The sequence below is a fragment of the Drosophila busckii genome, chromosome X (assembly GCF_011750605.1).
Source record: "Drosophila busckii strain San Diego stock center, stock number 13000-0081.31 chromosome X, ASM1175060v1, whole genome shotgun sequence".
NCBI lineage: Eukaryota > Metazoa > Arthropoda > Insecta > Diptera > Drosophilidae > Drosophila > Drosophila busckii.
In genome coordinates, this window is record NC_046608.1 from 11,609,790 (window position 1) to 11,622,959 (window position 13,170).

The window sequence follows — 13,170 nt, forward strand, 5'->3', positions numbered from 1 at the left end:
AGTTACATTAATTAAAATTTTTCTCTTGTAAGAAAATTTTTAATAATTATTTTACTTATATATTTATTTTGCTAATTTTCCATTTATGATTAACAAACACAAACAAACAAGAAACAAAAACTTATTGCATTCAGGCCAGAATAAAAAAAAATCAACTGTAGCCAACGCATGTGCGTAAATCTTTAAGCTTAGCGCATTCTATAAACTGCTTATCTGCTCCGATCTTCATATCCTTATGACAAACTGCGTAAACCACTCGCACGATTTCCACATAAAAAATAAAAAGACAAGTTTGGAGCACAGCAAAAAGCAAAAAGAAAAAAAATGGGCGCAACTCGTTTGCATGTGTCTCAGTTACAGTTACGACTATGGCTATGGCTGATCAGCGCAGACATATACAAACTATAAACCAAGAAATAAACATTTACTTAAATACTTAATAGAGTTGAAGTGGCAATTGAAATGGGAGTGAGTGTGGCTTGGCTCGAGTTTTTGTTAATAACAAAGTCATTTAATTAAAAGCGCGCGCGTCTGAAGCGCATTACAAGCACTTGTCAGCTTGTTTGGCTAATACAGCGGCTAAAATATGATTTTGTTGTTGTTGTTGTTGTTGTTGTGTACACAAGTGGCTTGAAGCCAACATAATTAACTGTTAAATTGTTGGTGTGACATGGCCTGTGGCATGAAGCTCTATTAATAAATACAAACATAGATATATATACATATATATATATGCATGTCGGTGTCGACCTTGTTGTCGTTCTGCTCTGCTTGTTTGCTTAGAGTTGTCTTGTTGCTGTTGTTGCACTTGTCTCAACTTTGACAACAACAAGCGAAAATTGCTGCCACTTCTGAATTTGGCAATTCCACAAACAATTTTTACAACATTTTCAGCCTCAGCCTATTGCAGCTATTTTTTATTTGATTTATAACAAACGTTCGATTAAAATTAAAAATTATTGTAATTTATTTACTCCCATTTGTTTAGCAAACTTTATTTGATTACTATTTAAATTTATTCTATTTTGCTGCCCTTTTACTTTTGCTTATCGTTATTTTTTTTTTCTTTAATTTGCCTACATGGCAGCAAAAATCGAATTCTATTATGTTATGGCCACAGCACAGATTTTTTTCAGCGTCTATAATTACCTTTACCCATTGCCTCATAATTAAAAATTTATTTGCTCTGATTACGCATACGCCCCTTTGAGTCAAGGCCTGACAATTGCAATTTGGCGTTGCGATTTGTTTATGCTGAGCAATGGCTAAGCTCGTTGGCTGCAAATTATTGTTTAAATAAAAACAAACAAAGCGCCGCCAATGTGAACTCAAAGTTGCCCTCACGCTCGCTTCGCCTGAGTAATCAATCAAAAAACAATTTGATATAAAAATTAAATATGATTCAAATTTAAATTTAAACATTTCACTGAATTTAAGCAGCAGACAGACGGATAAACAAATCAAAGCGTGTGGCGTTGGCTAAGTAATAAAAATAATAATAGCTATAAATAATATGTTTGTATGCAGGCAAAAGTTGATAGACTGATAGACTAGATAGACAGAAGTGGCCGCGAGAGTGACGTAAATAAATGAACGATGACGTGGCTACAACAATTTGAGTTTATTAATTGACTTTCACGAGTGTTACAAATTATTAATAAAAAAAATATAGTAAATGGTAGTAAATAATTATAGAATTTATATTAAGCTAAAATTATGCAATTTACATTCATAGTTTATTTATATAGTATTTATACAAAAATAGTAAATGGTAGTAAACAATTAATATATTTATACTAATAAAATACTTAAGGCTATATTAAAATTATAGAATAATTATCAAAGCTAAAATTCTGCAATTTATATTTATAGTTTATTTTCTTTATTATTGTAAGTTATGTAGTGTTGAAATATTCGTGTAACTTATTTTAATTTATATAACTGAATTATTGTAACATATTGTTAGTCGCTAAATCATTATAAATCCTGAAAGTATAATTCATAAATCGTTGTAGAGTTGTCAGGTTTACAACATATTTATTTTAAAATTTTTTAGTGCAAAAAAATGGCTTAAAAACTAAAAGTTAAGCTAATATAAAACTAGTAGCCGTACAAAAGCTGCTTGCTTTGGCAAACTGTAGCAATGGTTGTGGTCTTGGCTAAATGCAAAGCTTAAGGCAGCTAACAAGCATTAAATTGAAGATTAAGCAGTGGAAAAAAATTAAAAAAAAAATTTTAACTATTTGAAATTATATTTAAAGTCACTCGTCTATATAACTAGAAGCAATGTGTTCAATGCTTGGCTGCAGCAATTTGCTATTGCCACGCCAACGTTGCCGCTTGCTGTTAATGCGCTGCACATTGTAGTTGTTGTTGTTGTGGCTGTTGTTGTTGCGTCGCTGCAGCTCTGCTGCATTGATGGACTGCAGCGCAGCTGCCCAAAGGCGTTGCAAGCTGTGTTCATCCACTGATGCTGCCACTTGACTGTTGCACTGAAACTGCCGCAGCACGCAGCCAAGTATAAGCAGAAGCACAAATATTTTACACTGATTTTGCATGTTGCAACTGGATGGGAGGTGGGTGGTTGGTTGGTTGGTAGCTTGTCGCTATCTGTTTGCCACGGCAAGTTGCCGCGTGACTTTTATATTGTGGTAGCTGCTGTGCACGCAGCTGTTTGCAGATAAATAAATAACAACAAAATAAATAAATAAATGTATAAATGCGTACACATTGCATTAATCGCCCCAATGCTGAAGCTAAAGTCTTGACATCGTTTTCAATTCTATTTGAAATTCCAAGTCGTTTGCAACTTTTGATCGAACACATGTTTTACGTAAGCGCGTATTGCGTTACGTAGTACGTACGGCATACGTTGTGCTTTAAATCGATTTAAATTATTTAGTTGCCAAGAGTTTCTAACAACAACTAGACTGTGCTCTTTATTTTTTGTTGTGGCTTAAATAAAAACACTTTGTTTTATATTTTTATTTTTTAATATCAGTTTACTTAGTTTTGCCGTTCGTTAAAAATACATACATACATTTGTAATTAAAAGTCGTTTTTTGTTTTTTGTTTCTTTAAATTGTAGCAAAAAAAATTATCATATATATATAGTTATGTATATCCGATATATATGTATATATCATTTATATATGTTGTGTATAATACACACATGTCAAGATGTTGGCCAAGTGCTGATTTGAGTTTTGAGCCCGCATTGAGTTTGAGCTCTCAGAATTTCTTGTTTGTTTTCTTCTTCTTCTTTTTCACTTAACGTACTACAAGTGGCTGCGTTTGTTGTTTAGTTTCAAGTTTTTAATATTTTTTTTTAATATTTTTTATGTTTTTTGTTTTGGTGACTTTTGCGCAAAAAGTGACTTAAATATAATAATTCAATATTTTAATTATTGTATTGTGTAAAAAGCTAATTGCATTTTTTTCTTTTTTTGTTTAAGTAAAGAACAGACAATAGACAAGAGACGCTGCTGCTGCTGCTGCTTAAGGCAAATACAGTTAAAGTTTCGATTTATCGATAAATCGGTAAGCAAATTAAAATTGAACACAAGACTGTAACTAACTAAAATATAAATTTAGCTGCTGCACATTAGTGTTGGCAACGCTGGCTGGAAGTATAGTGTATCTAGTGTTGGAAAACAGGCAAGGAACGTTACGATAGTGACTGAAAGAAAGTAAATTTATCAACAGCTGTGCAGTTGGGGCGGCAACTGTACCTAGAGAGAAATCAATATAAAAGGTATGGCTAGGTGTGTTTGCTTTACATATTGGTGAAGATTGCAAGTTGTTTAGTGTTAAGAGAAGTTTGGAGTAGGAGTAGTGCTGTTGCCTCTGCTTCTTCTTCTTCTTCTTCTTCATACTCTTCCCCTTCTTACGTCTTCGACATCTTCCAACTGCTTAGCGACTGCTGCTAACCTGGAGAGTGCCAGGTTTTCTCAGCGGCAGACGACGACGCTGGCCGAGCAGTCCCAGACCACGAGCCTGTGGCTTGGTGGTGGCCTCAGCCGCCTCCGTAGTCTCCTGCTCCTTGGCTGGGCTATCACCAGACTCGCTGCCTGCCGCCGCTTCCTCCTTGGCTGGCTGTTCGCTGGACGAATCCGATGTATCCTCAGCGGGCGATTCTGTATCAAAAACGAAATGTGATTTAGTTATAATTGAAAGTTTTCTAAAATTAGCTACAAATAGATTTTAAAAGCGAACAATTCTGCTCTCGCATAATTGGAATTTAATTTGAATCGAAATTCATGAACAATTTTTGTTGGCAACACCCACCTGTGGTTGAGGTAGCAGCAGCGCCGCCTAGTTGCAAACGCCGCTTGGCGAGCAGCGGATTAATTTTGCGTGGCGCCGTCGCCACTGCTGAGGGTGAGGCATTGTTGTTATTGTTGTGGGCAGCCTTTGTCTTGGCGGCCGCGTCAGTCTTGTGCAGCGCATTGAGGCGCGGTCTGTTCTTGAGGCGATTCAAGCTGGAAACGGGTCCAGCCGCATGGCTGGCCACCGCACCGGCTGCATCGCCTTCCTCAGTCTTCTCCTCAGTCTTCTCCGCCGCCGCGCCCTCCGCATTCTTCACATCACTATGATGGCTGCTGTCCGCTGCCGAATCCTCAGCCTCGGCCGCCTTGGGCGCCTCAGTGCTGGCGCCGGAGCGTCCCAGCTTGCCACGCGGCAGCAAACGGTTGCCGCCGGCGCGATGCAAATTGAAGCGTGATGGACGCACTGCCGCCGCTGGCTCTGCTGCTCCAGCTGCTGCTGCTGCCGCTCCAGATTCTGCTGCGGGCTGCTTGGCTGCTTCATCGGCGCTGCTGGCGCCTTCAGCGGCAGCGGGTGCCTTGGTGGTGGTGATGCGACTGCGTCCGCGCAGATTCAATGCTGGACGATTGCGCAGTGTGCTGCGTGCTGTGGTGCTGGGCGTGGCATCGGCGGCGCTGGCGCCATCGCTGCTCTCTTCGCCGCCAGCGGCAGCGGACTTCTCAGTGGTGGTGCTGGTGCCGCGCAGATTGAAACGATTGCGGGCTAAGGAAAGAGAGTTGAGTAGTTCAAATTAGTTGTCGCTTAAAATTCTCAACTAGTTTTAGCAAAATTAATAACAAAGTCAAAAAATTCAAAGATAAGAAAAAAGCTCTTGGAATATTCAACTCAGTCAAAATCAAAGAAAAAAGCCACAATTTAAATAAATTTGACTTGAATTTGTTTCAGTTTAACAAAATTCTAAAATGTCAATTTAAATTCTTTAAATTACTTCAAATTTTCCTTTTTTTTTCCTAATTTCCTTTCCTTTGTCAGAATGTATGTTATTTATAAAATGAGGAAAATTCATTATGAAAATATTTAAATTGAAGTAAAACTTGTTGCAACTTACGTCTGCCACGTGCAAAGCCCGAGCTAACAGGTTTCACTTCTTTGGCGGGGGCAACTTCCTCCTCCACAGCGGCATCAGCGGCAGGCTCAGGTGCGGCAGTGGTGCGAGCGCCAGGACGAGCGCGACCTCCAATGGAAGGACGTGAAAAGCGATCTTCAAAGGAAGAAAATGTTTTTGTTTAGAGATAAATAGAGATAGGAAATGCTTTGGACTTACTGCGTCCGGTCTTGGTGGTTTCTGTGGGTGCGGATTCTGTGGTGGTGGTGGTGCTGGCGCCATCACGCAGCTTGAAGCGATTGCGTCCAGCCAGGCTATTCAATCCGGAGCGACGACCGCCAAAGAGCGAAGTCGCTGCTGTGGTGGTGCTGGGAGCCGCCGTGGTCGTAGTAGTAGTCGTAGTGGTGGTGCTAGTGGTAGTGGTGGTGCTGGTAGTGCTGCTGGGAGCGACTTCGTCGGTCATGGTGGTCAGATTGCCATCGGCATCGGTGCTGGCGGTATCGGGTGACATGGTGGTTCCAGCGGCGGCATCAGCATCCGACAATGTGGTTTGCTCATTATTTAAATTCTCATTGGTGAGGATGGCATAGAGATCGAGGGCAGCCTTTTCCATTGAGGGTGTCGTCTGTTCCGTTTCCTCTTCCAACTTGGCGGTGCTTTCCAGTTCGGCTTGCTCCTTGCGCTTTGCTTCAGCGGCGGCAGCAGCAGCAGCAGCTGCTGCCTCCTGCTCCACTGCGATAACCGGCTTCAAATCCTTTTCACCATTGCGCGCCGCCTTGAGCTGCTTCTCCTCCGTATTGAAAGTCTGACTGTCGACCAGCTCCAGGCTGGGACGCTTCACACTGATCTTCTTGCGCTGTTCGGCAGCATTCTCGAGTGAATCCAATGCGGGTGTGGGTGGCACCTCGATGTTCTTGCCGCGACTGGGGAAACGCGTATTGACTGGCAGACGTTCGGCTTCAATGTTGTCATCGGCGGAGCTATCGGAGCTGGAGCTGGATGCAGCACGTCCCTTCGCCTTGCCGCTATGCAAACTGTTCTCGCTGGGCGTGGCCACGGTGCTGCGCTCGATGTTGGAATAGCGCGTCTTGCCGCGCATTTCGGGTGTCTCGGGTGCTTCCACTGCTGCGGGCGCTGCTATGGCCGCCTTGGCTTTGCTATCGCCGCCAGCCTCATCGTCCTCCTCGTAGTAGTAGACATACTCGTATTCGTAGTCCTGGCCATTGGGTCCCTTTTTGATCTCAATGCGCGACTTCTTCTCGCTGCCCGCACCGACCAGCGCGATATTCTGATTGACAAACTCCTCATGCGGATCCATGAGCATATCATCGTCGAGGTTATCGATTTTCTTCGTTGCCGCCGGCGCTTGTGTCGTCAGCTGCATCATCAGAGGTGTCTCAGTAACTCCGCCCAGGGCTGCAGCTTTCGCCTCGGCGACTGCACGTTCGGCCTGCTCAATTTCGCGTCGCACCTCCGCAAGTTCTTCCTCTTCGATGGCGCGCTTGGCCTCAATGCTCTTCATCACATCCTCGTTGATGAGCGCACTGAGCACCGGATTGAGCTCCGGTCGCTCTTTGGTCGCCAGCAAATTCATCGAGTAGTCGTCGCCATTCCCGGCGGCGCGTATGCTAATGCGATGCGCTGTGTGGAATCCCTCGTCGCTCAACAGACTCGCCTCGGGCACCTTGTGCGCAGTCTCGAAACTCTCCTGCTGCTCCTCCACCACTGGCTTAATGTCGGACGCGGCGGCCACGGGCGACAGTTCCTCGGCGGCCACCAGGACGGCGAGGCAGCTCAACAGGCAACTAAAAGCAAAATGAAAGTGTATGCGTTAGTTGAGTGCATTCAAAAATAACCATAAATTTATTCAATTTAACGTTGCTCCTCATTTCTTATTTTCCATTTGTATATTTTTCTTTATTATTTATATAATTTTTTGAAGTTGCTATTTTTTGTTTAATTATTCATGTGGCTATTATTATTGTTTACAATCAATTATTATAATTATGCAACACTTGAATTCTCAATTATAAAATATTTACAACATGTTTAAGCCCAATTTCGATCATTAACATGATCAACTCGACTTCAAGCCTTGAAAGGCGTCAAAAACTTAATTCAAAAATGCTGCCGAATGATCAATCGATCAAAGCTAAGACTAATTAAGTTATAGCCCAAACATGAAAAACAAAAAACAAAAACTAGTTGGAGCTGGAGCTGGAGCTGGAGCTGGGGCATGCTGCATGATCATGAGAGCTCGCTTGATCCGACAGTTCGACAGTCCGACAGTCATCGCGTGTTTTTAATGAGCAAACATGGCTAGACGAAAAATAAAACCGAAACTGAAACTGAAACTGAATCCGAAATCGAAACCGAAGTAAGTTTGAAGATATTATTTATCGCTAATGTGGCATAAAAACCTTTCACAATTTTCATTGGCAACGCCTTTAAGCCATTAGCATCTGCCAAGTCGCAGACCGACGTCTCGCAGTCTCTTTGTCTGATCATTGCGCATGCGATCTTATGCCAGGTGTTTGATATTGGAATTCACAATTGCAGCAATAGTTTTGGCGAGGCTCAAACGCAATGTTTGCGAATCCGCATTGCGATGCAGTCATGAGTAAGAGTGTTAATAGAGATAACGAGAGACAGAGAGAGAGAGAGAGAGCGAAAGAGAGGCGAAAGCCACTCTAAATGCTCAAGGCAAACCACAAAGTGAACGCGAGATCGGGAAAACTGAAACTGAAACTGAAACTCGGGGAGACTTTGGAGACTTTGAGACAGGAATCAAGCAGCAGAGCGAGCGACAGCAATTGTTGAACCGGTTTAAACAAAAGGTGTTAACCCATTTTGACTTTTTTTGGTTTTTCGATATCGTCGTTTGGCAATTTCAACAGACCCCAGGTCAAGCCGTAAAACCCGCTTGAGTCGACTAGACTTCCAGCAGACTACGGATCCCAGTCACAGTCACAGTCCCAGTCCCAATCACAGCCCAGCCCGGCAACAGTCTCGAGTCTCAGCCCGTCGCGTGCTTGATGCTCCATCTCGCTCTAACTCTGGCTCACTTAGCTTTTAACTTTTAACATTTGTGAATTATGTGCAAGTCCGTTCGCTTTTATTTTTCGTATTAACTTTTAACTCTCTGCATAGGTTTCGAACAAGTTTCGACCGACGAACCGGCTTGTTGTAAAGGTAGACAACTTCAACTTATTTTTAATTGCAACAGCTTCAGCAACAACAACAACAGCAACAGCAACATATGTCAGTCTAAATAACAGGAGAGGCCAAACAATGGCTTTAAGAAAAGTTATACATCACATTATGTTAACTTCTGGCTGCACTTTTTTAGCGCCCACTGTGCGGCTCCATAGTAGTGGGTGACAGTGGCTTGAACAAGTTATGAGCCTCAGCTGTGACACATAACCTCACTCACATACATAATTGCAATTTGCGTTTGAATGTGGCACAGTGGGACAAAGCTGATTTGCAAATGAATATGCAAAAGCACTGAAACTATAACAAACTTAATTAGCTATTTAAGCTATAATTTAGTAAAAACAATAAAATGCTAAATTTTGTATTCAATGCATAATTTAGCTGAGAAAATTGTATGCTTTATTAAAACTATAATTTAAATTAAGCAAAGGTCAGTTTTGAAACAATAAATAGCTTAAACATTAGTTAAAAGTTATTGTTGTTATAAACAATGTAATTATTTTTGCATTGTTTGCTTTCACTTTAGCCAGTAATTGAATTAGCTAAAATTAGATATGTGCAGCGAGTTTCTATATAATTGAACCCTACCCTAGTTAGGTAGAGCATAAAGCTCTGCTCGATTCAATCTCGCCCCCGCCTTAATTAAATTTGAACAGGGTCATTTACATGTTTCGTTAGCAATGTCAAGCTGTCTAGTCAACATATAAATTCTATAAACTTTTACTAGCCTTCGGACTAGCCTGGCCAACATTCTAATTGCAACAGCTTTGGCCCCACTGTGGCAATGTCAGAGCGCGCAGTTAATATGTGAATGACTGATTAACTGTTGAAGCTTTATGGGTGTGCTGCTTTGTATATGTTTGTGTGTGTGTGTGTGTGTGTGTAAGTAACGGGGCACTGAGTACATGCGCCGTTAGACAATTGTGCGATTGACTGACTGACTGACTGAGTGAGTGAGTGAATGAATGAATGAATGTATGACGTAGTCCATTGTCTTAAGGCCCGAACAGAGATTTTTTGGAAAGGCCACAAGTGTTGGCGACGCTTTTTCTTTCGGCATGCAAATGCAGCAATACAAAAGCAACAACAACAGCAACAACAAAATTGCAACAATGTGTGTGTGGAGGAGCGCAGCTGTGTGTGTGGGTTGACTCAGTGGTGGGAGTTAAAGTTTGGTGGGTGTCTCATGCCCATAGACGTGACTTGTTATTGAACTTTGCTTGCTGTGTTCGGTTCGTTGACTGCCAGAGCAGAAGATATGTTAGATATATAATTAAATCGAAAAACAGTTTTTATAGCAATATATTGAATGCTAATTAATATATAAAGATTAATTAATAATATATAAAGATTAATTAATCGTGAGTCAGTTGAAATACTAAAAAGCAAAGTTATCTTTAAATATTTACAACTAATATTTGCTATATATATATTTATAAACACGATTAGTTTTATTTCAACGCTAAGCTTTGGAATTAAGTTGAAATTATTGATTGAAATTTAAACTAATTAGCTAGTTAGAAGCTAAAAATTATATAGAGCTATAACTAATTGTTGCAATATTTGATAATTGAAAATAATTCAAAATTCAATCAGAGTTACAATTTTCGAAAACATTTGGCACGCGTTCATCTCTAGCCAACGCGACTGTCTTTCTCGCATTTGGGTGTGGCAAACAAATTACAAACACTCGCAGCTTTATCTTTAATTGGCAATTCATTTTGGCCAACACACAACAAATTGAAGAAAAAAAAATGTTCAAATGAAGAAAGAAGAGGCAGCAACAGCAGCAGCAATGAATGTTGCGCATGCGTTTTAAGCATTTTGTCGATTTTCAAAGCGGCGGCGTCGCTTAGTTTTTGGTTGGGTGTGTGTGTGTGTGTGTTTGTCTTGGAGGCCATTGACGTCTCGAGGCACTGAAGCAGCAACCGCAGCAGCAACAATAAGAAAAAATAACAGCCATGAAATATATGTAAAGTGAGTTGAATTGTTGGATGCGTTTCGTTTCTTTTGGCAAAAGGTTTGTTGACTTGGCATATGGCTTAGATCTGACCTTTTTATGATAGACATGCATGCATGCCTAGCTAATAAGCTATTTATCATATAACTAATGTATATGCATATGCGTTTTGCATTTGACCTTTTGGCGGCATTAAAAGAGCAACAACAACAACAACAACAGCCACACAGCTTCATTGCCACGCCTTTGGCGTTTGCATATTAATGCCACAGCCAGTTTTCGGCTTTGCCTAATTGACCAATTGACTGATTGACTGACTGACTAACTAGCTGACTGACTGACTAACTGACTGTTGCTTTGACCTTCAGCCAACTGCAAAGAATTTCAAGAAATTATGACATACTTTTGGCACTCTAATGTCAGAGTGCGCCCATATCAAATGTTTTGAATGCACAACATTGCGTATACGCAACATTTTTAATGCTGCTGCTTACGCTTAAGCCAGACGCGCTTAAAGAAGCTGCAGACGACTTAATTGGCTCTAAGCTTTGATCAGCCAAAAGACAAATTATGATTTCATTTTAAATACTGTCGAGTTGTGCAACCCCAAATCAGTTCCCATGCAAATTATAAAAAAAAAAAATATTTAATGTATAAAAAATGCAAATTGCATAATTCAAATAATCAAACTAATAGCGAATTATTTAAATTTAAATTTTGTTTGACAAGCTAATTGAAAGAATAATAATTTATTTGCTTCAAGTTTTATTTACTTTTTAATATCGAAAATGAACTTAAATTTTCTTAATAATATTTTTTTAATATTTACAATATTTGCTTGTCTACTTACATTTTGAGCAGCATTTTGTTTAAGCTGTTGTTGGTTTTATTTCGATTTGTTTTTGTTGTTGCAGCTGCAGTTATTTATTTTATTAAATTAGCACTGTTGAGAGTCAAATGTTTAACTATGGAAATAATGGAAACAGAAAACAAAATAACATTAAAAAAAAATACGTAAAAAATTGCTATAGATTTGTTTGAAAAGCACACGCGCGTTTAAATATTTTTGTTTATTTTGTTCATTGGTATTGTTTGTTGTTTGGCATTTGCAATGAGCAGCGAGTGCGGCGGCAATTGTTGTTTTGTATTTTTTCAATATATATTTTTTACACTAAACACACACATGCATACACTTTCACTTTTTTCCCACTTTTATTGTCGATATATGAATTTATTTTTTTTTTTAGTTAAAGCGGCGCGCGCCTCAAAGATAAATACAAAAAAAAAAATGCAAAATAAACAATTACACGCGCAACTTGAACATGCAACAGGCGCACATGGTGTATAAGTGTATGTGTGTGTGTGTGTGTAAATAATATAAAAATATATTTTAAAATTTTTATAAATTTTAAAATTCAATTTTTACACTTGAAGCTGCCGCTTGATGTTGCAGGCTAAGGCTGAAGTTACAGCAGCCAAAGCGGCAGGCTTTATACACACACACACACACACATACACACACACAGTTGTAAATGTAAAAGGCTGCGTTTTGTCTTTTAGGCTGTGGTCTGAATTAATTTTTTACTTTTTGGAGGGTATTGCGATCTTGGCAGAGCTCACGGAGCAATCACTTTCGATTTCGCTGCCAGCTGAACGTGAAATGGCAAAATGATGAACGCTACAAACATCGAAAACCGTTCGCTGTCGTTGGCCAAGTCGCAGCGACAGCAGCAGCAGCAGCAGCAGCAGCAGTAACTCTAAAGCTGCGAGCGCTCGTGTGCCTATGTGTGTGTGTGTGTGTGTGAGCAGCGTTCAGGAGTCGACTATGGTTATGGCCATGTTAACACTAAATCATTCACACCTGCTGCAACTGTTGCTGTTGCTGTTGCTGTTGCTGTTGCTGCTGCTGCTGTTAGCTTTGGTTGCTGCTTTACTTTCTGTTATTGGCAGCGTTTTCAATGGCGCCTTTTAGCCACTAGGAAGTTCAGTTATATGCGCTGCACTAGTTTCTTTTGTTGTTGCTGTTGTTGTTGCTGCTGCTGCTTTGGGGCAAAACCCAGCGACATTCACTTGCATTACAATTCTCTGCAGTGTAGCTGCAGCTATTGCTCTCTCACTCACACACACACACACGCACACACGCTCACAGCTGTTGCTATCTCGCTCTAACGCTGCTGCTGCTGTTGCTAACTCTCTTTGCTGGCTATTTCATAAGTAGAAACTGGTTGCTGCTGTTGCTGCTGCTGCTGGCCTCAAGGCCGTTTGTCTCAGCATCAGCATCTCAGCATCTCTCAACGTTGATTAACCGCATTACACATACGACGCGTTGGCTTTGCCTTTACCTGCAATTAGCAGGGCGTCTCTATCTCTCTCGCTCTTGCTCTCTCTCTTTCTATTGCCGCTTCATGTAAATTATGCCAAAGCAAGTTGGGGCTTCAATCCGGCGGCCGGCTGCTGACCAACTTGAGCAGCATTCGCGCAATCTTAACAGTTGTTGGCTGGCTGTAAATATTATTATTCAATCTCTCTTGGCTTATTGATTAACCGTTGTTCATTTGCCTATTTATGCAATTTCAGCCACATTTTTTTTCATCTCATTTGTTTGCGTTTTTGCTTTTGCATT

At 40.5% G+C, this 13,170-nt stretch overlaps 1 protein-coding gene across 1 annotated transcript; it reads right to left on the reverse strand.

Annotated features, from left to right (window-relative positions):
- Positions 1-3,097: 3,097 nt before the first annotated feature.
- Positions 3,098-12,216, reverse strand: LOC108607066 (pneumococcal serine-rich repeat protein). Its single transcript, XM_017997682.1, has 6 exons — positions 12,133-12,216; positions 11,398-11,512; positions 5,591-7,176; positions 5,375-5,527; positions 4,288-5,028; positions 3,098-4,136 (listed from the first exon to the last, which is right to left on the reverse strand). Exons 2-6 carry the CDS (start codon positions 11,409-11,411, stop codon positions 3,913-3,915), a joined length of 2,718 nt encoding a protein of 905 aa, XP_017853171.1. The 5' UTR covers positions 11,412-11,512; positions 12,133-12,216; the 3' UTR covers positions 3,098-3,912.
- Positions 12,217-13,170: the final 954 nt, after the last annotated feature.